The sequence below is a fragment of the Thunnus thynnus genome, chromosome 7 (genome assembly GCF_963924715.1).
Source record: "Thunnus thynnus chromosome 7, fThuThy2.1, whole genome shotgun sequence".
Taxonomy (NCBI): Eukaryota; Metazoa; Chordata; class Actinopteri; order Scombriformes; family Scombridae; genus Thunnus; species Thunnus thynnus.
This window is the reverse complement of record NC_089523.1, coordinates 5,412,564-5,438,646: the sequence shown is the minus strand read 5'-3', so window position 1 is coordinate 5,438,646 and position 26,083 is coordinate 5,412,564. Positions and strand designations below refer to the sequence as shown.

The 26,083-nt window shown below is 38.9% G+C and overlaps 3 protein-coding genes across 3 annotated transcripts in view; 1 reads left to right on the top strand and 2 right to left on the bottom strand.

Annotated features, from left to right (window-relative positions):
- Positions 1-733: 733 nt before the first annotated feature.
- On the top strand, positions 734-4,363 carry tmem199 (transmembrane protein 199). The gene is made up of 6 exons (XM_067593960.1): positions 734-1,180; positions 2,387-2,460; positions 3,013-3,102; positions 3,474-3,516; positions 3,628-3,740; positions 4,143-4,363. The coding sequence occupies exons 1-6, from the start codon at positions 997-999 to the stop codon at positions 4,236-4,238; spliced, it is 600 nt and encodes a 199-aa protein (XP_067450061.1). The 5' UTR covers positions 734-996; the 3' UTR covers positions 4,239-4,363.
- A 3,127-nt stretch (positions 4,364-7,490) lies between these two features.
- On the bottom strand, positions 7,491-10,312 carry sebox (SEBOX homeobox). The gene is made up of 3 exons (XM_067593961.1): positions 10,192-10,312; positions 9,320-9,525; positions 7,491-8,841 (listed from the first exon to the last, which is right to left on the bottom strand). Exons 1-3 carry the CDS (start codon positions 10,292-10,294, stop codon positions 8,158-8,160), a joined length of 993 nt encoding a protein of 330 aa, XP_067450062.1. The 5' UTR covers positions 10,295-10,312; the 3' UTR covers positions 7,491-8,157.
- Positions 10,313-12,342: 2,030 nt separating this feature from the next.
- smtnl (smoothelin, like) overlaps positions 12,343-26,083 on the bottom strand; it is a 31,050-nt gene continuing 17,309 nt past the window's right edge. The window contains exons 3-10 of the mRNA XM_067593957.1: positions 20,024-20,105; positions 17,988-18,245; positions 17,759-17,821; positions 17,565-17,625; positions 17,335-17,481; positions 17,117-17,240; positions 14,727-14,878; positions 12,343-13,222 (exon numbers count right to left, since the gene is read on the bottom strand). Coding sequence (XP_067450058.1) covers positions 13,096-13,222; positions 14,727-14,878; positions 17,117-17,240; positions 17,335-17,481; positions 17,565-17,625; positions 17,759-17,821; positions 17,988-18,245; positions 20,024-20,105 — 1,014 coding nt within the window. The 3' untranslated portion in view covers positions 12,343-13,095. The remainder of the gene's footprint in view (positions 13,223-14,726; positions 14,879-17,116; positions 17,241-17,334; positions 17,482-17,564; positions 17,626-17,758; positions 17,822-17,987; positions 18,246-20,023; positions 20,106-26,083) is intronic.

Below are 26,083 nucleotides of genomic sequence, written 5' to 3'. Positions count from 1 at the left end.
GCAAGCGATAAAGTCAATTTCCCCACTTCGTTTTTCTTGTCTTTTATTACCTGTATATTACGACGGAGCAGATCACACTGAGAGAAAAAAAATCCTAGATTGCGAGTATAAAGTCATAATATTTCGAGAGAAAAGTCGTAATATTACGAGTATAAAGTCGTAATGTTACAAGAATATATTAATATAACGGCAAAAAGTCGCAAATTTATGAGAAAAAACGCGAAAAATTTAAGTTCTTTTCTCAGTGTGGCCCTAATACTCCGTCGTAGTAAATGATTGTAACAGTAAGTGGCGGTGATTCATAAATATTTGTCGTTGGCTTGTTCAGTGTGCAGTGGAGTTTTCATTGGTCCATTGGTAATTGTGATTAAAAAAAGAGCGACAATTAAAATTATTCCATTCCATTCCATTATTCCATTAAACTGACAGGTCACAGACTAAGTGAAACATTTGTCTCCAAAAGGTATGTTTGTTTAAATTTGTAGTTTACTTTATTGCAGGTCAGTTAAAATCCTTCAATCTTGGCCTTAGGAGCTTACGGGAGACCATGAAGGCACCAAAAGAGCTCACGTGGACTGACGCGAGCAACATTTGAGTTGAATATGAATAAAAAATATGATATTGTTTTCCACTTATCAGATAAAATTTAAAATTTCACAACGATTATTAATGATACTTGATCATTTTCAAAACGCGCAGTTTAAATATATTTTCACACAGATGGTCATGTGACCGACTACGTCACCTTGTCACAAGGCAAACAACATGGTCGCTTACTTGGTTGTTAATATTTACAGCTAGCTGTTGTTTGCTGTTAAACGCTAAATGTGAACGCGTGCTAACAGAAAGCAGATTTTAAAACATATTTTTGGCTATTTTTTGATAACACTTTGAAGCTGGCTGCTCTTGCTTCACTGAGAAAAGCCAAAGGGGGGTTTTATCTAGATAAGTGCATCGCATAGAGTCACAGCAGAGATAGTCAGTTGGATTTAAAGCATGGCTTCTGCATTTGTGGTGGGAGATAAATTCAGAAACAGGGTGGCGGAGCTGTTGGAAAAGACTGACTCATCTCTGCCACAAGGACTGAGAGAAGAACTGGAGATTATTCTTGAAAAACCAGAGCCGACAACTCTGCCCTTCAGTACAGCGAGAAAACTCAAGAAACACCTGCAGGATGAAGGTGATGACAAGTCTTTTATATGTTTAACATGTTCTGTGACTAATGATGCTGAATCATGTGGAGTTATTATAGTTATCAACATGATAAACTTACTTAATAGAGTAGAGCCATACAGTATGTGGTCTTTTCTGGGCAGTTATCTCAACAACTATAAGGTGTCGATATTTTTGTAATATTTTACCATGTACCATTTGACCTATTTGGATATTGGTAATATATGACTGATTCAAAACCAAAAAAAGAAAACGCATATATGATATGACGCATGTAGAGGTAAATGCTACTCATTTTTATGTTCAACAAGAACAGATGAGTAACAAATATCGTGTCACTCTTTAAAGGAAAGGGTCACAATTTTTCAAGTCTATCTTAAAACAACAGTCAGGTGCCCACATGAACAATAAAAGAGGTTTTTCTTGCTGTAATTATTCCTCCTGTTCATACTGACCATTAGAAGATCCCTTCATAATGCACTTACAATGTAAGTGATGGGGGACAAAATCCAGCCGTCCAAATGAATCAAATCAAGTAGATATCTTTCAACGTTACAGTCTTTTTAGTGCCAAAGTTCCTCTTTTTGTTACTATACTTCCACCACAGCTCAACAGGGAAACACCATCAGAGGAAACACAAAGAGGGAATTTGATGCTAAAAAGATTGTAAATGTGGCAGATATCCACTTGATATGACTAACTCAGACTGATGAAGCCTCATATAAGCTTCACATCAACTTTTAAATGCATTTTTGCACAAAATGACTGTGTGGACATGCTGCGGATTTTGGTCTCCATCACTTACATTGAAAGCACATTTGAAGGAGATCTTTTAATAACCAGTATAAACAGGAGGAATGATTACAATGAGGAAAACTTCTTTCACTGTTCATATGGACACCTGACTGTTGTTTTAAGACAGACTGGAAAAACTGTGAACTTATCCTTAAAGTGTTACTTGGCCTTGAAGACCAGGAAAAGTAACCATTTAAGCTACTGTATATCACTATATTTCAATAATCAACATCCCAGGTTATAGTCTCATGTAATAATATCAATATTATAGACTTGTAGCTTTAGCAAACCCTTGCTGAAGAGTGGCACCAAAAGAGATTTGACGTGAGGCAATAAGATCATTTGTACTTGAAGCTATGTCAGTAATATGTAATGTTAATATATTGAGTAACATTTTCTTATGAATGTTTTCCTCCAGGGCATCCTTTCTACCTGCATGAGTTGCTGGAGGATAGTTCACTGCATCTACCTGAGGTTGTGAAGCCTCCCAGAGTAAGTCGAACCATTGTCAACCTTTATTTCGTCATATTGTATTTCTTGTCTAACACATTACTCTTATACTGTACTCACAACATATGAGGAGGACAGCAGGGACAAGCTTCCTAATTCTCATAAATACTATTTCAAATTTGGCAATTGACTCAATTTCTTCTTCAACTTCTTCTGTAAAATAAGAATGTCACCAACACAAAAATGCCTGAAGTCAAGTATAAAGAATGATCATTTATGCCACTAAAATGAAAAAATGAAAAATTGATTGTGATTTGTGCTAACACTCTAACACATGTGAGTAAAAGTTAATCAGGAGCCACCATAGTCTACAGACTGTTTTAATAATGTTGTCTTAGTGGCTTTTAACAATTCTGAGTGGGAGAACATTTACAGTTTGTAATATAACTGTCAATGACAAGTTTCAGCAGTCACTCCCACATAATATGAGTGCAAGTCAGTGAGAGGGAAACTGATAAAACTGTATGAAATATCAAACCAGTATAATCAGGAACTGAGCTGGAAATAAACTGTGACATTTCTCTCTTACCTCAGAACCCCGAGCTGGTCGCACGTTTGGAGAAAATCAAAGCCAAACTAGCCAATGAGGAATACAACCGGATCACACGTAACGTAAACACTCAGGTAAATGTTCTTAACCTTACAAGCATCTTAGTTTATCAGTGTCAAGAACCTTCAGGCCTCGTCAGAGATTGTATAGTAGAAATATAATATGTGATGTAAAGATGTTATGACTTACCTGCCTGTACTGCAAATGAGTGTCATTTCCTGCAGCATTAAAAGCAGGAGCAATTTTACACTATTTGTTAATAATTTGGACATCTACTTCCATTGTTTCAGATTAAATTAGTCTTTACCAATTCATTATTCTAGCTAACATACACTGACTGCATTTCAGAGGAATACAGTGTTGATCAGAGTTTTATTTTCACGCACAGTAAATACTTGCACATATTGCATAATGTAATGAATATCTTTTTCTTTCTTGACTTCAGGAAATCAACCGTAATGGAACACTGGCAGATTTTGGACATCAAGGTTAGTGTGGTGCATATGTACAAAATTTGTATTGTGTTATTATTACAAACAGAAAGTGAATTTTTTTGCACCATATTGACAATGAACTTGTTTCCTTCTCTGTTCCTGCAGTGCGATCAGTCAAAGCCGTGGTGGTGACCGTATTCAACTTCCTGGTGACAGTAGTCGCTGCTTTTGCCTGTTCCTACATGGGCAGTCAGTACCTGTTCACTGAGATCACAGCGGTAAGAGAACATTCAATTTATATGTATACTATATATGCAGTTGCCACTATATTAGGTACACCTAACTAAACTGTGTTGAGTCCAATACAACAGCCCTGCAACAAATTCTATCTTTATAAAACCTACCATGTTTAGTCTTTGTTTGTTTTTTAAACTATTCAACTTTGGTCATTTCGGAGGGAGTGGAAGAGGTGGTGTTCGTGTATTAAGTTGCATTATACAAAATCTTTCAATTGTTTTATTCATCCGCATTTTTATGTTAGTTGGAAACACAAATTCTATCCCTAAATCAGTTGAAATCACCCTATAACACCCTATATATTGTTGTGTGCATCCCCAAATTAAAAAAGAGTTTTTATTCTTCTAAATGTTCTGTAACCTGGCCTTACACTTGTTTTTCAGAGAGTAATATCAGCTGTGATCGCTGCGTCTGTAGTCGGGCTTGCTGAGCTGTATGTCCTGGTCCGGACCATGGAGGGAGAACTTGGGGAACCATAGCAACCGGCCATGCACAGCGAACGAGGGAAGCACAATAATGTTGGGAAGCAAAACCAGCAAACAATAGCAGCCCTCTAATGAGAACTTTGGTCACTCTGGCATCCATGAAAGACTACAGATCTTCTCACTTTGCTTGAAAATCCTGTGGACTTTTTGCTTTTATTTGAAAGGAAAACCAGTGGAATTTCTGAGTAAGATTAGAGTTACTGAGAATTTACAAATTGTATCCCTGTATCCCTCTCCTAAATGGAAGCTGAAACATTACAAGAAAGCAAATTGGTTCAAAATTCCTCTTATCTGTAAATATCTCTTCTTTGTCAAATACTAGCGCTTTATCTTTAATGACATTCCACCTGCACAGACTGTTTTTAAATCAAATCAAAATATGAATGATATTTCTTATTTATTTACAGATATTTTGTGTTCCATGTTTTTCCTCTGCCTCTTCTTTCTCATTGGCTCTTCTCTGTGAAAATGAATGTTGGTCATTTTCTTATGATTCCTTCTGTTCTGCTCTCAGAAGTAATTATGTGTTCAATAAAATCATTAAAAGTCAACAAAATCAAAAGTGTAGAGCTATAAAAGTATTTAAGGTACCAGACAAAATTGAATAATTTGACACATTGTTTCTTTTTAGCTGAAGTGTTTATATTCTGTTTATTCCAACAAGGCTAAGAAACTACATCCACGTTAGCAGCTCTGTGCTGTTGTACTTTAGCTAAATGCAAGTGTCAGCATACTAATAGGCTACCAATGACAATGCTAACATGCTGATGTTTAGCAGGTATAATGTTACCATTCATCATCTTAGTTTTGTGTGTTCACATGCCAACATTCGTTATAAGCATAAAGTAAAGCTAAGGTAAATGAGAAGTTAATGGGTCACCAAAGTTATTACAATTCATTGTGAGGTGGACATGAATGTACCAAATTTCATGCCAAACCATGCAATAGTTATCAAGATATTTCACTCAAAACCACAAAAGTGAAACTGGTGGCGCAACAGTAAAACTCAGGGAATTATTTAAATCCGTTGGATTGTACAAAACGTCATGTTGAGATATTTCCGTCTGGACCAAAGTGGTGGACAAACTGAGCAACATTATCATCAGTATTATAGTTTTTGGCCGCTGGCATTGCTAAAAAAACAAACTAGTATCAGCTGAATAGTATTAGCGATGGCCAGTAACTGTCATTCCCTCCAAACACTGCAGTTTAGTTTTGGAAATAGTCATTTGAAAAAATATGAAGTTAATTTTTTCCAGCCTTTTCCTGAGCTTTCACCATTGAGAAAACTCCATTCACTGATGATGACCATGAGATGGAGGTGAAAGCTCAGGAAAAAAGCTAGTAAGTGGACCTTGAATTAAGTTATTTTGTCAAGTTGTTTTGTTAAATTTTGCTCTGTAGTTTTCTTTGTTTTGACTCTTCCAAATAGCCCGCCAGCTGTGGCATCAGTTAATAATACTGTTTACTGACTTGCTCTTGAATTATTTTATCATCCCTCTCCACCTGACAGATGTGGGAATAATTGTCTGATCTGTGATTACTGTATCTGCTTTGAAATGAATTATAGGGACAACCAACACATCAAAAACAAACAGGGGTACAGTAGCCATGATAAAAGATTTACTGCATTCAGCATCTTATTTCAAAACAATTCCAATACACGAGGATCTGTTTTCTCTGATCCTGTCTTGAGATATGAATTCATATTTTCTGTAAACTATCCCATCCTCCTCTTGTCAAGTCCTGTCATATCAGTGGGGGGATTAAAAGATGTAACTACATCTGGAATACAAAAAAAAAAAGTATCTTCCTAAGATCTGAGATTTGACACCCGGATTAAAGGTTTATTGAAAGATTATTTGGTATTAAAGATGATTATGATATGCAGAGATCACTGTCCAGTGCTGGACGAACAGTGTGCACTACTGTCTGTCATATTTGCCTCTGTATTATACCTCTCATGTAATATTTCAAAACTTAAATCCAGGCAGAATTACAGAGCCTGTAAGCTGATAGACCCTGAGCTCTGGCTTTAATTTAGTTCTTATTTTTCATTTTTTTCTTCCCTCTGTCCATCTAACCCTCTTGATGCTTACAGTACAGAGAGATATAAAAAACAATATATTTTGACTTAGAAAATAATTATTCCTGTCATGGTATCTTACCACAAGGAATCATTTTAATCAGAATGTTTTGAAAGATAATACTTGTGGGGTCGCAGCATTAAACATGGCACGGTAAACAGGAGCTGGCAGCTGTGAGAAGAATCCAAGTACAAGTGATTCCACTGTAGAGACAAGTTGGTGGGTTACTGAGTTTATGAGCTGTTCTCTGAATCTTTGGATTAGTCCTTTATTTAGTTAGAAAGCATCAAAATGAGACTAGAAACATACCGGAACAAGTTCTGAGTTTATATGTGCATGACTATTCACCTTTCTGCATTACTGAATTTGCTTTTCAGTTGCTTTGGTTCAATTTTATTAGCAAAACTCGCATTTCACAAAAAATTATGTATTCTTAATTTGGGCCTTAATGTCTCACATAGCACACAAAGTGAAAATATCAATTAGGTAAAAGATCATACAGTGAGTTTATCAGAACATCATGCTCATGTCCATCACTGAATTTATGATGACTATATCATTGCATTTTAAATAAAATGGTCAAGATCAAATAATTCTGTTTAACAGCTGACAGAGTCTGCAGCAGTCATTTCTTCGAGATTGCAGTGAGAAAAAAAAATATTTATGCAGATGTCAGTATTTGAAATGATGTAGAGTGAGAAACACATTTGAAAACTTTCATTTTATTTATTGAATATATTCTATTGTTGTAAATATGCAGTAGATGATGAAATTTAGAGTCACACTGCAGTCACCACAAATAGTTTGTTTTAATCAAGACACCAGACCTTACATATCTAAAACACAGTGAGCTGGAGTAATGCTGGAAAGCATAACTTAAACACAGTTACTGTTACTTCTGTAACAGACACTCAGTACATTCAACATTTTGACTGTGATAGAAACAAAAGGGAAATACGGTAATACTTGTTTTTCCTTTTTTTTTCCACTGCTGCCTTGCATTTGAAATATGTGTTGGCAAAGTAATTAGAAATTCTGCTGCAAAGCTGTTCATCTGGTAATGTTTAAGTCCCCCTCCACTCAAAAATGTGTTTTGCTTCTACAGTTGGATGTTTGAGCTTCATTGAGCAGACTGATGTATGTGCAGAGTTGTTTTTTATATTCATCTGCTGAGGGAGGAAAGTTTCTCTGTGCTCACTTTAAAACTTACTTCAAGGTGTGTATCTACTGTACAAGAATGATTTGTGACATCACAACTAGTTTGGAGCCAATCATAGTCCACTATGTAACTTACTCAAATGTGGTGTGGAAACTTGAAGACTTCAGCGCACAAACACTGAGAATGAACTGTACAGTGTCTGTATTTTGAGGACTGAACATGATTTCTTGTTTTGCACTTTGTATGTAAGAACAACATTTTGTGTTTAAATTGAAGGATTTGGCTGCTCAGTTTGGCTTTTTGCATTGAGAGTTTTGCTCATTATAAACCTGATGTGATAACTGAGCCAAAGCAATTGTAAACTCAGCTGAGGGCTGGGATGACATAAATCACATGAATCGCTAACATATTTAAAACATGACTGGAACATACTAAAAACAATTATAAGGACAAACCAACAACAACTTGAAAACAACTGTATATGAGAGGTGTGCTTGATGAACATTAAACTCTGAACATTGAACTGAACAGACACATTTAGACACACAAGGTGATATAAAGGGAAATACAAAGGAGTCCGAGACAGGAGCCCTGATCGCAACAATATCCACATATCATGTCCATCATCCACATGTTTTCCACATATCATGCTCCACATCTGGACTCATCAGAATTCCAGAAAGTTGGTGACAATAGCAGCGTTGTAGATCAGGTCTGAGATGTAGCCCATGGAGGTCTGTGGTCCCATTTGTGGGTGATGATGGTGGTGGTGGTGTCCCTGGCCTTGAGTTACCTCCCAGTACATTGGCTGAGGGTGAGAAGGGACCACCTGGTCTACAGAAGCGTGACCTCCACCTCCAGCGCTCCCTCCGTACACACCCTGATGAGCCCCAGACGGAGTCAGGCTCTGGGGCTTGAAGTTCCTGAAGGCCTGGTAGGAGCGGTTGGAGGCCGAGTGATGAGGCTGCCTGGTGAGGGGCTGGGCAAATGAGCCGGGGAGGAAACCTGGGAGAGCTGATCCCAGGTGCTGCCGCTGGTGGTGCTCCTCTTCCCAGAGACGAGACTCAGGGAGTTTTGGGGAGCCAAGTGTGGGCTGCTGGTGGAGAGCTGAGGAAGATGGAGGTTGGTTGCTGTAGATTTGGATCCAGTCGGAGTAGATTTGAGGCACATCCTCACAGGGGTGGTTGTGCTCTGGCCTGAATATGTCTGCCAGGGTGGTTGGGGCCGGGAAAGCTGAGGCCACAGGCCCTGGGGTGGGCTCCGCAAGCACTCTGCCTCCTAGGACATGCTTGGTGGACTTGGGGAGTCTCCCAGTCTTGATACTTCTGGCTCTTCGGTTTTGGAACCACACCTGTGAGAAATGGCATGACTTTTCTGAATTAGACTTCACTTTTGGTTGGTTGTGCTACAAAAAAATATGGATGAACCGCTCTGCTGTGTATTCCTATTTTTCTGGATTCTAATTCAATTTTGTAGTTTTCATCAGCAAAACAGTCAGAAATATATTTTTGAAACGTGCAATAACTGATTTTTGGCCACTTGGGGGCAGCAGAAACAACAGAAAACAAAAATGGAAAACAGCTACCTGCTGCTGCCAAAATAATTCTTTGAGAGTAAAACGTTGAAGTTGCGGTCAGAAAACCAAAAACAATGAGCTGAAAGAGGCTAAAACGCTCAGTAAAGCTGAAGAAACTAAAGAACTGGGTGATAAATCTCTGCGGGTTCATCACTACCTACGACTCCATTTACATAAACTAAAACTCACACCTAAAACACTGAGCTTTAATAAGCTTTTAGTCAGTATATATTCTCTAAATGACCTAAATCACCTGTATCTTGCTCTCGGGCAGGTGTGTGTGAGCGGCCAGCCTCTCCCTCAGCGTGATGTCTGGGTAGGGAGTCACAGCGAAGGCCTGCTCCAGCTCAGACAGCTGGGCCCGGCTGAAGATGGTCCTCTTCCTCTTCCGCTGACCCTCCATCAGACCCGCGGCCCGGTCCGGCTCCGGGGAGGACACGGCGCTTTCACTGCGCACCTCTTCAGTCATGACATCACAGAGGAAAGAGAAATAGTCCAAATCACACAGGAAATATTAAAACCAAACGAAATTAAATTATGTGAAATACAATAAGAAGAATGGAGGAAATTCAATATGTTGGAATTTTTTAAGTATAGAGACTTTTACATATTTTTTTTCCAGTTTGTAAAAAAAAAAGATTATGCAATTTCTTTTCTTTTGGTCACAGTGAAAACATTTAATGTGTGTTTTCACCTTTTTTTTATCTACATTTTCCAACCGTATTAATGGAATATTTTATGATGATTAAGCAACAAGAGGTTCACTATTTATTCACTAACAAACAAGCTACTGTGAAATGTTTTCTCTCAATTTAACAGACAGGTATCTGGATTGATGACGGATAGTTTCATGTCCTTTTTTCCACGTTTACAAAGTTTTTCTCCACGTTTATATGGTTTATATAAGCCCACATCAACACCTTTTTTTATTTTGGTCACTTTTATGTTGGATTCATTTCTGTTGCTTTTTAAAATTATGTTCTGAAAAAATAATTATCTCTATAAAAGATAGTAGCATATTTAACTGAATAATTCATTTATATTTGGTGTGTTTTTTTTAAAACTGAAATTTATTGAGGACATAAGAAAAATAATTTTCTTCTAATTGATGTTTGACTGACTCACCTTTGCAGGGATCCTGTTCTCCGAATAACGCCTTAAAATCCATCATGTCTTTCTGCTGGGTCTGCTTGAGTAGAGAGAAGTCTGCGTCCATGAACAGAGCCATAACTCCTCACACACACACATACACACACACACACACACATCCACTGACGATCTGACAGCTGATGCTCAGCGACTGACGAGTAGTGACCACCTCTTATATCCAGAGGGACACCCCCACACCCCCCACCCAGCACCCAGCACCCAGCAAATCCAGGTGTTATTCACCTCTGCTTTTAATCCCCAGTTAGTGACAGCCGGGCAGAGATGTTTACTGTCTGTCTGTGTGCAACAACTGTCCAAAAGCTGTCTGTATCTGAAGAGTTTTGGGATATAATAACGAAGTGTTTGGTAATAGATCCAACAAAGATATTTAGGCTATAATTTTAATATTAGATCAGGGGAATAAAAGCACAAATGACCGATTTTTTAAATTGGACACAGACTTAATTTATAACTCTATTTAGTCGATCAGTGCGTCATTTTGTCCACAGAAAAATTCGTTCAGGCTATAAGTATATTTTGCGTCTTGCCTCTAACTTTACAAAAATATGCATAATTAGAATTTTTTTAATTAAAAATTGACCAATTTCTCATTCATTCACTAAGTCATGTTTGCGTCCAGTCGACAAGACATGAATCTTCTAACTTTATCTGTCAGACATTAAATTATTTTACTGAATTATCCAAGTAGGTCATACAGGATTTAATCTAGTCTAACCTTTTTATTTCATGTCACATGATTCCAATGCAAATACAATACAAATAATACAAACTAATCCAATACAAACTTATTTACAAATAATTTTCATATGCAGGGATCTGTATTATTCTACTTTCAAGAAACATTTAAGTAAGATTCGTAAAAAGTGGCCTGTGGTAGATTAGTTTGGCTAACAATTAAACATTGAGAAAAAATACGATGTAATTGATTGCAGCAAGTGTGATTTAATAATTTGATTGTGATTATATCTAAATACATACATTTTAATTCAAAGGCTCCTTATGTAAATAATTTCTGTCTCCTGCAGCATGCTGCTTGTGGGCAGTTTGATCATATTATACTGTTCATGTCACACTGACCCCTTTGTTTAACAGCATGTTGTTCACACTCTGATCAGCAGAGATTTGATGATTGTGTGTGTGTGTGTGTGTGTGTGTGTGTGTGTGTGTGTGTGTGTGTTGGTATTTCATTTGTGCTGCTTGTCTTTCTGTCAGCCCACCTCACATAAAAGTATACAGTAATGCTCATATGAGTCTTCATTTGTCTTTTATCAGCACATTGTTTGGAGATTTTTGAGATGACCCACAGTGATTTATAGTCTCTTACCAGCATGCTGCTCAGTAATGTGACCTCCTGCCTCCTGCTTTAGCTTTAGCTGGACTGTTTGCAGCCACATACAACAGTGCAGTAGCAATTTTCTACCCTTGGGGGTTCAGTGTTGATTTACACTTTAACCAACAGGAGTTTATAAATGTTCAACAAATGATCACCCAACACTGAATGGAAATTAGCCGTAATTAGCTTCCACATGTATCAGACATTGTTATGTAGACATTATGAAGCTATAAGTGTATGGAAGTATATTTTCTGATATTTTAAGACACATGAGCTCTTGATGCCAATAATAAACATTGTATAAACACTGATCAGGATGAGGGAACAGTGGGGTGGTTGTTGCATTCATTTGATTTTGCTAGCCTGTGTGTTTGTTATTAGCCTTTTTTTTCATGCAGCATTTTAATATGCTGCCAAGAAATATTGGGAACAATGAAGGTAATAAAAAGCTTTGAGGGCAACAAAAAGGCTGAAATTCTGTTAAATATTTGGAAGGAAATGTGGGGTCAATCCAAAAGTAGCAGATAAACAGGTAAAGGAAATAAACTTTATCTCCAAATCAATATGCTTTTAACTAAATAGATTTTTAAAATTGAGAATCAAGTTATTTTGCCATTTTTCTGACATTACATAAACATTTTTCTTTCTATGTTTTATCTTTTCTTTCATCGTAGATAGTGTTTCATGATGTTACAATTTGTTTCACCTTTTTCCCTTTTTTGCTGTGCAGAATTTTACCCTCTGATACCCAGTCAGTAACACTATATACACAGTTAGGTGTCAAACAGTACAATTTATTGATTTAGTTTTCCATATCTCAGCATCATCTAAATAACATGATATCACAGCGTATGTGGACGTACAGTGAAAATCACTCAGCAACAATTTCCATTGTACAAACACATACATTCATTTTCTATATAGCTTTAATCAAAGACCTCAAGTTAACTAAGTCTCCATCACAAACAGGTGCCTACAGTTTAGTTCTTCAGTGACATTTGTGAAATATACCTCCTCTCCATTGGTGCAATGTTAAAGGTTAATATAGACACTCATATTCAAGTGTCACAGTAATAAAGATTTATACAACACAGCAACAGTTCAACACTGTATACCTCAAGACAAACACACACACACAGAAGAAAAACTGTTGACAAACCAACCCTGACATTTGTGTCTAAATGAATGGTCTTCATTGCTGTACTCTTACATACACAATAATCTCCCCAGGAGTCAATGTCCACTGTGTATCTGTGAACTGAGGTGTGAGCCCATGAGCGAGGCATCGAGGAGGCTTTTCCTGCAGCATGTGGATGAATGTTCACTGATCCATCACCAGAGGGCGGTCTAGTCTTTTCAAAGTGCACCCATGCCAGCTCTGGATCTCCTCTCAGCTCAAGTAAAGTACAGAGTACAGAGAATAAGAAGAACATCCCATCGCTCAACACTTGACAAAGAACAGAGTTGAAAAAGGTTGAGACTCAAATGAGAACGGTGCAGATGATGAGATCCTCGATGTTTGAGCTTCACTCAAACTTGCGCAGGTGGTTGTAGAGGGACTGGACGTAGGTGAAGACACACATGGGATCTGGTTTACGCCCCATGATCATCATGTCATCCACCTCGATCAGCCGGTCGCAGCCTGCCTTCACTCTGGAGACACAGACAGAGAAACAAGTCAGCTCAGCTGCAGGGGAAGGGAAACTTTATACAGCATGAATATCTTTTATCTAGAATTTAATCAAAAAGAGATTTGAAAAGTCAGAATTTCATTGCTGCCAGGCTGGAAAAGCCTCTGAAACACACAAAAACCAGACCAGTATAATCCTGATGTATCAATCTAACCTGTCTAAAGTCATACTATGTATCTAATATTGTGTCTTGGAGGGTTCTGATGAAAACACAGACTTTTCCTTCACACGCTAACAAACATGTTTTCAGGGTTGAAGAAGGAAAGAGAAGAAGGAATTATTGCATGTAATAACTCATATATATTTATTGTCTTATAAGTCTCTCATCTGTGATCTCTTTAAGAGGTCAAATCTAAAGCTGACACTGTATATGGAGGATTGATTCTGTGGACCAAGAGAATATTGTTTTCGAGTCAAATCAGCTTAATTCTGCAGCAGCGCTATCGGTCAAAGAATAACACATTCTTACATGGAGTGATGTTATTTAAGCCCTGCTATGTGTTGTTAGGCCTGTATAATGTCTGATCTACAGTATGCAGCCTGTATGTTCTCTGTCTGTCTTAGGGAGCAATAATATGTGAATAATAATATGTGAAGACATGGAGTCAGGCAAAAGGAATGCACACCTTTCATCAAACATGTCAAAGAGCAGCATGTGGTACAAAGTATATGCGGGAATGTTACGTTCTCTCATATAAAATAATAGAGGGCTATAAAATGAAAGGAATAAAAAAACAAATCAGACACAATGATACTTGAATTGTTAATGTAGCCCATAAATCCTTTAAGGCTGATTCAGCAGAAAATTCAGAAACCTAAGCTGACTCTTAATTAACAAAAGAGCATTTCTGCTGTTGTGTGATGACAGCAGTGAGAAGTTACATAAAAGTTCATTTAATATCATGGATTCAAACAAATAGTTTGACTTTTTGGGAAATATGCTTATTTGCTGTCTCTGCAAGAGTGAAATGAGAAGATTGATGCTGCTCATGTCTGACATTGGTATCGATGTTCTCATCTAACTCTCAGGATAAAATCAAGTAAGTATATTTCCCAAAATGTTTAAAAAATCCTTAAAAAAAGATTGTAATGGGAAATTTGTGCCATTAATCACAGGGAAAAAATTGCACTAAAAAATTCTGATAAGCAGTAAGACTGTGAAGTTAGCCAATATTTTGTCCTAAACTTATCACAATTAATATGTCTGATTTATGTTCACACAAACTGAACTATCAGTATGCAGACTGTTTTTAGTTTTTATACACTGTCTCTATGCTGGAAAACCTCTGAAACAGCACTGTATCATATACAATAGAGATGCCTCTGTGTCTCACTGTTAGCTCTTTGTGTTAACATAATCAATCCTACAATTAATATGTAATTAATGAAATTGCACCATATCAGAAAAATAAACCACTTTTAAAATCTTTGATTGCATTCATAGTCTGACATTGCTGCCCACTCACTCTGCAGTTCCAAAAGCCAGTTCAAAGTTGTGTTTGCGGTTGGCGGGCGACAGAGAATTGTAGTCAAACTCAGTGGGGAAGAAGGAGTGAACCAGAGCGCAGAAAGCCATCCCATCACTCCAACTGGACGAAAAGTTCTGGATGTCTATGTTCTGCAGAGAAACAGAGATAAAGAAGGTTTGGTGATGATGTGGCAAGTGTCTATGTGTGTGTGAATGGAGGAAACCGGTAAGAGCTGAAAGCCTGAAGGAGGCAAAAGAACATGACTTGTAAAACTGACTGGCAGCTTATTGTAGCTTCATAAAACCATCTCCCCATTCACTGTCTAGCCTATAATTATGATAGATAAAACAGATTTTCCTCTACTTTCCTTTCCTCTTTTTCTTTACTGCTTTCAGTCTGTTACATGCTTTTCAAATAATGTCATTTCAAGGCTGCCCTTTATAAGTCTGGAGTATGCTGTGAATCAAATGCAACATGTCAAGTCATCAGATGAACATCTCTTCTCTCATGTGTGTATGTGTGTGTGTTTGCTCCCATTTAATAAGAATCTTGGCTTTGTCTGGCTTGACTATAACAAAAGCCACATGGAGCAGCTGGCACAGGCTGCTGTGAGGAAAAAGGGTACCAGAGTGCAGCAATGTGTCGGTGTACTGAGCCATGACCTAAAGTACCTCAACCCCCCAAAACACACACATACAATTACACACAGCCGTACTCACAAGCACACTCACCTCGATACACCTCTGTGATTCAGAGGTAAATAATTTACACATTAGCACTGTGCTATGTGCTGAAAAGTTAAATCTATATGGAAGACTGGCTGGAGTTAAGCTTATTTAAAACAGATTACTTGTATCATTCATCTCATACTAAAGCACTATACTTAAGATTTTGCATGTTGAAGCCCATTTTTGACAAATTGTGTAAACATTTCACTACAGCTGCCCATTTTAAATCTTTCAGACTGTTTTTCCTACCTTGGCTAACCCTGCACACTTAGAGTAACTTATTGTGCTTATTCGCTTTCTTTCCGAGAAGTAGACAAGAAGATTAATACCAGCCTCATGTCACTCCAATAAATATGGAGTTGGAGCTGGGAGGAGTTTAGCCTAGCTTAGCAAAAAGACTGGAACCAGCTAGCCTGGCTCTGTCCAGAGCTCAGAAATACACCTATCAACCCCTCTAAAGCACACATCAACATTTTGTATCTTTATTATTTATCCTCCACAGACAGATAAAGTAGTTTTAGGGGTTACATGGTGTAACTCCTTCTTGGTGAACAACAACTGAGCATCACAGTGAGGTTTCCAGGCAACTAACCGAGCAATTTTACATTTCTGTTTGTGTACGGACATTAATTCATTAAATAATGAGTTTTAGAGGTGTTGGTAGACATATTTTGTCTTTGCAGAGAGCCAGGCTAGCTGTTTCCCCTCTGCTTCCAATGTTTATGCTAAACTAGGCTAAACACCTCCCAGCTCCAGCTTTTTAAAGCACATACACAAGATTGATAACAGTATTCTCATCTCTCAGAAAGAAAGAAAATATGTGAAATTCCCCAAATTTCTTTCAATCAATAAATACTTTAAGAATTAGAATTCTTTTAGATTGTGTACACTATAAAAATCAGCTTGCAAAGATTTGGTTGGTTAAGTAATCCATCCACTATGATCATATACTTGTCTTTAAGTCTCTGCCTTATTTATTATTGCATGCTATTGGAGTTAAAAGCCTGGATTGATATCCAAAGTTGGATGGCAGGAAGCTGTGACATTTTAAGGTAGACAAATAGCATTGTATTCTCAAGATATGTTGTGAGAAAGTCAAACCCAGAAGAGCTAGCAAACATGTTGAAAAAGATAATGTGAAATTAGTAGCTTCTTACATTAACATGGCTGCTGCTGTTCTGCTGCTAAATAATACTAAAAAAAAATGTTGAAGCTTTCAAATATGAACACAGCATCAGTTTCCACAATAATGTAGGCGAGATTACCATGCAACAATAAAGTAACATTGACAAAAATACAACCAGACACAATGGATTACCTATCTTAAGCAAATATTTGCTGGTTTATTTTCATGCTATGGTGATGCCAGTGACTGTCTGGAAAGTTGGAAAACCCCTTAAAAACATAATCAAATATGACTTGATTTGGAAAATGGTCGTCAGTAATTTAATATTTGTGCAATTTGTAGTACATGGACTAACTCAGGCAGATTACTTTAAAAATCTGAACTTGTAAGGAGCCAAGGAGTAACAGATAATATGACATAGGGGCCAAATGATAGAAAGTATGACTCGAAATGGTTGAAAATATTACACTATTACACAATAATCTAAAATGTATGCAATGTAAATCAAATGACAAGATAACTTGGTGATTTACCTGGTAGCCTATTGTCTTAGAGCGGCACCACTCAAGAAGGATTTGTTTTATGCTGCTGGCGCTGGAAACTCCAAAACTCTGAGAGCGCTTCAGTTTGGGTTTAGAGTCCACTGGTTTGGGGCGACTATACAGGACAAAAAAGGTGCAGGTGTGAGTTTCAATTTTAAAGGGAACCATTTATCTACCATCATTCCCATGTGACCCCAGTGCAGCATTACCTGTTACTGGCTTCAGAGTCCAGTCTCTCAAAGATAGATCGACGAGCCTGAGCACCAATGTTTCGTGGCAGAGTCTGTGACCTCACCAGCTCCCGCCTCCTCTCTCCTCCCGACCCGAAGGGTCTGTCATTGTTTATGTCACCATCTCTGCAGGATGGGTGCATAGAAGAGTCAGATTGCCAAATCATACATGAAAAACTATATCTGTTCTTCAGTCACCTTCCACTCACCTGTCATGCTGCAGCAGCCCTGAGTAGGTCACAGACTTAGCAGGGGCTGAATTTGCCTTCTCTGCAAAAGACAGTCACAGTAATTCATATAAAATTCCCTCTCTCACCCCCTCCCATATATATACATATAGATAGATAGATAGATAGATAGATAGATAGATAGATAGATAGATCTGTCTGCAAGCAAGGCTCACCTTGAAGGCGAGGAGATCCCAGAGCTCTGATAGGTGTAGGGGTCCATGTCTTCACAGAAGACACTAACAACAAGAAAACCAAAGGAAACTGTAAGTTAGGTGATTTTCCAAAACCAACTGTGAAAGAAAGTTGATGATTATAATCAACGACTTGGAGGTTTTCACATATTGAAACTCAAATTTGATATTTAAGAAGAAAAGTTGAGATAAAGTTGAAAACGTCATCCACCTGGTTGAGTCGGGGACTCTGGTATTGGTTCGGGCTGGGTGGTGCTGGCAGTTGATTGGCTCGGAGGTGGGGCCTCTGAGACTGGTGAGGACCAGGAACCTGTGGGGCTGCTGGTAGAGTCAGGAGAGCCCTTGATTTCTGCTGTCTTGGTGGTAGCGGTGATGGGGAGGTGGGGCATCCGCATGGCAACAGGGGCTGTGTGCTCGAGTGGCAAGTTATTGGGTGGAGAAATCTTTCCATGTACCAACACTGAATGTTCTGTATGGATCAAAACATGTAGAATGATCACATTAATGAAAATTGAGCTGCACTTATTAATATTTTCATTAACATGCAATCCACTGTGTAATGTGAAAGGTGTTGCTTGTAATGACAAACCCACAGGTAATTGGGTTCTGCAGCTCCCCTCAGCTCTTTTAGTGTTTTTTAGCTCTTTGTTTTGATTTTACAACCTGGAAACGTGTTTTGTTTGAGTCTCAGTTCTCATTTGTATCGCTAGTGAACACAGTAGAGCATTGAGCAACTAAAAAGCTGGATATTTTACTCAGGAGTTGGTGGAGACCAAAACAGAGTGAATATTGGAATTACATTCATCATTCAGGTGAACAGAAACACAGCTCCAAATGAAAGCTAATGTTACTCCATGTCTGATGGATGTGTACAGAGAATAGGTGCCTGTTAAGAAGCACCTCAGCTTGTTCTGCTGCCCCCAAGTGGTGAAAAGTGAATAATGGCAGCTTTAACTAACTCAACTCAGCTTATTATCCTGAAGTTCCAGAAGTTTATAACATTACCACAGCCTGCTTCACATTCAAAGAGTCACACTGAATACTGGGAGCTGCCCAGTACAACCACAGTCTCTGAACTGCTTAATAACAAGTGGATATAGAGAACGGCTGCCGCTATGGTCACCATGAGGAAAAAGCATCAGAAAAGCATGTACTTCTTTATTAAAGGCCAACTTCTCTAACCTCATACATTTATAAGATTTAAATCAGCCTTAAAATATTTAGTTTACTTTATTTCACCAGGATAATCCACTCAGCATCAATACTACTTTCCAGGGAGTCCTGGGTACATATATTAAATACAAATAACTCTCTGTACAGCTACTTTAATTCTCTCCACTATACTGTCCTAACCATCCATTTGCAGTCAGTCTTTATGAAGTCTTTCAGAGTGTGGTCTGTCATGAGACGTGCAGCTCTGTTGATCACTAGTTGAATCTGGTGTCACCCTGTTCTGTTACACTGCAGTAATGTTGGGAGTCGTGAATAAGAAGAGGGGCATAGTGATGAGGACTTCCCTTCCACAAATACCATTGCTGTGCTTATTGCAACCAAACCAGCAACTAATTATGATGACCTTAGTCGTATACAGCTTCTACTGTAGGCAATGATCTTGTGTCACACCAAGTATGTAAAGTAAGACCTGCTCATAGATATTACCCCATCTCTAAATGTCAAGGAGTTTCTGGTGCGTCTAAGTTTTTGAGAAAGTGCAAAGAGCATAGATTTACTTTTCTTGTAATTTTGTGTGTGTGTGATTTAGTATTGAATTTCCATAAACTTGTGGGACTCACAATAGACAGATAAAAAAAGAGTGGTCGACATTGATGAATCACAGGCTGAAATATCTTGACCTTTAGTCCCTGGTATGAGTCAAGCTCCAAAAACAGTGGATCCTACACTTCCCATCATGCAACTCGATAGTATGTTTTTGTTAGACCCTCTCTGCCTGGTAAATTCCCATGTCTGTAACATGTCTCCATGCTAAAGCCATGATAACCCTGATGACATCACTATGACATCATCAAGGATTATTTTCCTACTCAAAGCTCCTCCAGAGACACGGAAGACATTATGCAACTGTTTTTACAGGCTGAGTAGTAATCACCATGACTAGTAAACTGATCTTCAAGTGTAAAATCAGTGGATTACCCCTTTAAAAGGTTGAAATCACCTCTGTATATAACTTCTAAATGTGAGGACAACTTGCACTACCATGATGTGAAACATTTTTAATGTGCTGGTTACCTGTTGTAGCAGCGTGTCCATTCTCCAGTCCAGCATTTGTTGGGGCTGGGTCCACTTCTATTGGTTCCTCTCGCTCAATACTCTGAAACACATATACAATTTACAGTTAACATCAACACACTAGCAGCCTTCATTGCTTTTAAAAGAAGCATGAAGTCATCTGTGACCTACACTGGAGACCAGCAGGAGGGCTGTTAGGGAAAGTTTTTCCATAAAATAGTGCATGCTGGAAAAAGCCAGCACTTTAAACACCTGTTGAATGAATCATTGTGGTATTGATCAGTTGTACTGATTTTTTTGACACATGGGAATAAAAAATGCACTTGTTGGCCCTTTAATATTGTCTGAGTTTTGTGTGGCGCCATTTAGAAACCAATATGTTGTGTTTGGATCAGACAAAGAGTCAGGGCATCATGTTCCCCTGGTTTGAAAAAAAAAAAAAAAAAAAAAAATCCAGATGTCTGTTGCTTGTTGAGTCATTGTTGGCCCGTTCACTCTTTTCAGGTTTTTGGACATTTTTCCAACATATGGGCTTTTTTGACACGACTTCAGACAAAACAAAGCAACAAATCAGCACAGCACGACTTACTTCAAAGTGGGCCATTTGATGGCTTTGGATAAATGAGCTGGTTGTTGTAGGTATGAGAGGCAGCGAATGGTCTGTTCTGTTCTGTGTGTCTGTCTCCTCTCCTGTGATAAGACTGGAGAAGTCTTTGTTTTAAATCAGGCAGCGCTGTCACTGACACACTCAGTGATGGGCCAGCTGCCAAAATATATCCACTGATCTGGCAGCCGGACCGCTAAAGTGATTGAGATCAAGTTTTAATGTCAAACATCATCAGTCTTCAGTTCACATTTCAGAGTGTGCAATATGTGACCCCGTCTTTTTCCTGTCTCTGTGATCAGTGCAGACGTGCAGCAGAGGCTCTCCTTCCTCTCTCCAAACACAATCAGCCACATGGAACAGCTAATCTCCATCCTGAGCAGATACCTCTATCTCAAACTCTTAACCGCATGGTGCTACTGACCCACATAGGTTGTGGGTCAAGCTGTCACTTTCCATGTGGCCCTGTCAGACAGATAGATGGAGCTTAGCGCTGGTGTGTTTATAGTCAGCCCCTTTGGCACAGAACAACACAACTCAGGTCAATAGTGCAGCACTGATAGCTGTGCACGTTTTCTCAAGGTCAGCAGCAAACCACGTCAAACTTGTCAGTGTAACAGACCCTGAGAAAAGGCCTTCAGGAGATGTAATGCACCCGCAGGCACCCATGTTGGAGATCCTCTGCTCTTTGGCAACAAATAACTCTGAACAGCTGGTTGTGTTTCAAACTTGGCTGTCACAGTGGAATTAAATAGAAAGGGTTGATTTCTGCACTGTTTGACTGAGAACATTATTTCACCACTGATGCATCAATTCTGTGTTTAGATAACGTCAGCATGTTTGGAAGCAGAACCACAGCATCTGCTCAGCTTGTCTTTGCTGTCTGAAACCACTAAACAGACAGATAGAGGATGTGACTGTACATAAGAACAACTGAAATCATTCACAATATGTTTGCAATGGCCAGAAACTGGTGGAGCAAATGGTAATTTAGGGTGTCTTAAATTAAATGCTGTGTTATTACAAGTACTTTAACCTTTTACTATTTATTTTTCTTTCTGTGGTATGTTAGCACTATGTGGTACTTTCAGTTGTTTATTTTACACATCCAGTGGATACAGAGCAACATTAGCATTGCTTTGGAATTACGAGTATAAAATATTATTAAAAAAATATTGTTTGGAGCAGATTCTTGGGCCATTTTGCTGTTGCCGCTAGCATCAACTAATCACTAATATTTTTTTGTTGCTTCTGTCTGTTCCTAGCTGGATCTAGCTGCTAGCATAGCCTATCATACTAGGCCACTGAGATGCCCCATTTTTAAGCTCATGATGACATTAAAAAATATCATCATATCACGGAAACAACATCTCATTCCACAAACAATATACTTGTTACTCTGGAAAATCCACAGATCTCACCGAACATATTTTCATTGGAGCAACAGAGACACTGTTTCTGGAAAGAGAAGTTAAATGTTATTTCTCAATGCTGTGAGCACCAAAAGTAAATTCCATGTACCTTTATTGGGGTGGAGGCAGAAATCTCAAAGATAGATATCTTAAAACCTCACCAAATAAAACCAAAACTCTCTGCAGGGCTAGATAGCCTACAAATAGAAGTAAGTACTTTTTTTTCATAAATTCATCCCTTAAGACTTCAAGAAAAGATCTCAATTTTCCTCCAGCAAAAAGTCTGTGGCAAGGCAGACCCCTGAACCACGACTCTATCCCCTCCTGTCTCTCACAACGCAGTTCTTACAGAGATATAGCATGCTGTGCTCACTTGAGAAATGGCTGGGAGTATATAAATGTGAGTGTATTTGGCTGAGCTCACCATATAGGAATGCTGGTGGGGTGTGTGTGTGTGTGTGTGTTAAAACAAGAAGGGTGTGTGTGTGCGCGCGTGTGTGTGTGTGGGGGGGTCATTTCATAAAAGGCTGATGACACACCTGGAAGGGAATAAGGGAAAAAGTGAGGACTTCTGGAGAAAATATTATGTATGAAAAGGTGAGGGAGGCAGTTGTATATTGCACGATGGGGAATGGGGCAGGGGTACGGGGTAGTGAGGTGGAAACAGCTGGCTATCCAATAGGAGGGGGGAGACAAATTGCAGAATGTCTGGCTTTGGGGAGGGGAGCTTCCCCAGCTTAAGTACTCAGATCAGCAGACGTCCACTGTGGGTCAGAGTGGGAAACATGATAGTGGAGCTGCTGAGGTTCCTGTCAACTCTCTGGTATCTCGAGGTCTTATTTGCTGGCAGAACACACTGTTGATCGCTGTGGGCTCAACACTTAACATGGCACAGAACTGACAAGGGACCTGAGGACATGCTGCACCCATCACATGTGTGCACACTCACTTAAAGAAGACTCAGTGTATACACAAATATTCTGGCCTCATGAAACAGATCTGTTTCATCTTCCCTGGAAGTGAGGCTGAACTTTGGGAGAACCGAGGGCTCCTTCCTGTCCATGACCAGTGTCCAAATATTATATTTCTTCTTCTGTGTGTTATCATTTCATCCATTTGGTTCCTGCTTGTTTATATGCTTAATGTTGGATTTCAACTTCAGGTGGACAGGACCAACTGATAAAGACCACTGGCAATATTTGGATTTGTATCGTAGCCAGGAAGCCATCAAGTGCAATGTTCTAATGTAGGTCAACATTGCTGCAAGCAGCTGCTACCCTGCAAATATTTAACAATATATATTGAATAGGTGTGGATATATAAGCCCACACCAGCACTGAAAACCCATGTAAGTACACAGTAGCTCCCAAGTGAGTCAGTGTGCATAGTAACTGATATCTGCATCAGTTTGGGAGAACTAGACGTATATATGATTGCTATTCCAAAAGTAACTCCATTAGAAAAGCATGCCACCTTGGCTGGTATTATTTTGAATATTGGGTATAATTTACCAGTAATTATGTAGCTGTAGTTGGATTATTAACACAAACAGTTGCAAAGTACTTGAATGTCTCTTTCTGATTAGGCTATGTTTTTAGCACAGCTCTATAAAAACTCCTAGACTTTGAAAATGTAATGTGCCTCTCTGGACTGGACTTATATTAGAGGAGGACCAGTTTGCCACAAAACAAAAAGGTAACTGGGGCTGTAATTATTATCTGACCAGCACAGGTAATACTGAAATCACCCCACTTCCCCCTGTAAATCCAGTCTGAATGGGGCTTTAGTCACATGAAATCTCTGGGCAGCATTAAACTTGAGATAAAAACGTCTTTGCTGACGAGTGACCATGAAGAATTGTGGGTGAAACAGAGACACACAGACTGAAATATCTCAAGAAATATTAAATGGATTGCCATGAAACTTTATACAGATATTCATGTTCCCCTAAGGATGAATTGTAATAACGTTGGTGATCCCCTGCCTTACATAAGGTCAAAACTTTTATTTTATGGACAAATTCCTGCAAAACTAATGACATTCCCATCTGCCTCAGGTGTACTTTGTGTATAGTGCTGAATTGGCAAATGTTAGCATAAGAACACACTAAACTGAGATGGTGAACATGAAAAACATTAAACCAGTTTAACATCTACTTGTAAACATTGTTTTTGTGAGCGTGTTAGCATGCTGATGTTAGCAATTAAATCAAAGCACAAGCCGCTAGCGTGGTTGTAGACCATATGTCTTAATTGTTACAATATTGAAGACCGCGCTTGTTTGGATTGATAGTGGATTTGGCCATGAAGAACATTTACTGTAAGTGCAAATTAAAAGCTTGCTGTGTCGGCTAAAAACTATTTTTGTCTCATGAAGCACCTGTGCCAGGAACCAATTCTGGATGAAACCCTGTATCCTTTTAAATTAGGAATCAAATTTAACGATATCATCACCTCAGCTGGTGGCAGCTTCACAAACCCAAATTTTATACTACGCTACAAGTCACGTTACTCTTTCCTGCAACACACGTGTCTTATTAGAGTGTTTGCTCCCTTCTGATAAGAGGCTAAAAGTAGGAACCATCATGTCAAGATGACACTAAAATAGACCGAGCTAAGCTGTGTAAGAAACCCTGGATGGACATACAGGAGGTGCGTGTACATTTAGCTTCAGTCTAATTTGTCCCTGACTTCTAAAAAGTAAATCAAACAACATTGAAGCTTAGAGGGGATTGACCAGTTGTTTAGTCTGGTCTGCTGTTAGCAGCTGTCACCATGTTACAGCACTACATAGAAGAGGAACAACCCGTAAATGTGCAGATGCATGAACACACTCACACACACTCACACACACTCACACACATAGAGTACATGCAAAGTCTTTCCCCTATAACAGTCTCATAATGGAGTGACAGAAGTGTAAGCAGACAAAAGCTCCCCTTTCTTTCTTCAGGGAACAACAAATCCCTTACCAGTGCGTCATTGTATCATGAGTGGGGAACCATAAAATGTTTGGATGAAACGAGTGAAACGGAGCAGATAATGTGGAAAAGCCTTGAGCACACGTGAGAGCAGAGACAGAGGAAGAGAAAGAATAATAAGATGAAGGGCAAGAAGAACAAGAAGGAGTTTGTTATTCCTGTGCTGTCACACTGAGGCCAGCAGTGGACAAATTTCCCCACTATCAGTGGCAAGAAATACCCTTCATCAACAGGAAAAGATAAATCAAACTTCAGTGATGTAAAGGTGCCTCCTAAACATATGTTAGCAAACTTTCCATCTGGAAAAAACAGACTCACTGAACTCAACTTTTAGCTCCAGAGGGTGTGCAATGTACAGAAATCATACCACAGGTTGTGAAATTGGCTCATGCAGCTTCACAATGACAAAGGCTCTCACCTCTTAACCTCAAGTATTCACTGGTAAGAGAGTGTTTCTTTATCATGGTTCAGCAGGTATTTACCGACAACTTTCAGCGTGGACCCAGTGGACATTTGGACAACAGAATTTTTGCAAATGCCACAATATTGGCTGTTGCTTTGGGACAATTTGCGCTGGGAAACCTGTCTGTTCAAACAGGAGGAGGTATGAGGGTGCTGGGTGAGCGCCACGTCCTGTGTTTAGTCAGAGGATATTGTTCAGCTGTCAGAGGCATCTTCATCACTGACACTTCAATAAAGGCTGTGTCTGCGTGGGGGTGAGGTGCGGATGGGACGACTTGACCGCAGGAGGGGGAGTATTTGGTGGTCTGCTGGGAAACATACAGTGCACTCAGAAAGTATCAGAACATGTTGCACATTGTTTTGTTGGCTCTGTAATCCAGCAGCAGCATGTTAGCATCCACATAAGATGAATAGTGTAGGAATTGTAGCCCCTTTATACTCAAATTTAGGTGACAGAAAATAACTGGACGAGTTTAAAGAGTAGACATACACTTATTTGCTTTTTTGAGATAGATGACAAGATGAATACTACTGTCTTCCTCTAAATGTGAAGCTAGAGCAAGGAGACAATTAGCTTCGCTTAGCAAAAACACTGGAAGCAG

What these genes read in the sequence shown, in the direction of transcription:
- tmem199 (XM_067593960.1), top strand. Translation starts at nt 997, where the DNA reads ATGGCTTCTGCATTTGTGGTGGGAGATAAATTCAGAAACAGGGTGGCG. An exon ending in GAAACACCTGCAGGATGAAG is followed by an intron (nt 1,181 to 2,386) that starts GTGATGACAAGT and finishes GTTTTCCTCCAG; the next exon opens with GGCATCCTTTCTACCTGCAT. An exon ending in GGCAGATTTTGGACATCAAG is followed by an intron (nt 3,517 to 3,627) that starts GTTAGTGTGGTG and finishes CTGTTCCTGCAG; the next exon opens with TGCGATCAGTCAAAGCCGTG.
- sebox (XM_067593961.1), bottom strand. Translation starts at nt 10,294, where the DNA reads ATGGCTCTGTTCATGGACGCAGACTTCTCTCTACTCAAGCAGACCCAG. An exon ending in AGAACAGGATCCCTGCAAAG is followed by an intron (nt 9,526 to 10,191) that starts GTGAGTCAGTCA and finishes TCATGACTGAAG; the next exon opens with AGGTGCGCAGTGAAAGCGCC. An exon ending in TGCCCGAGAGCAAGATACAG is followed by an intron (nt 8,842 to 9,319) that starts GTGATTTAGGTC and finishes CATTTCTCACAG; the next exon opens with GTGTGGTTCCAAAACCGAAG.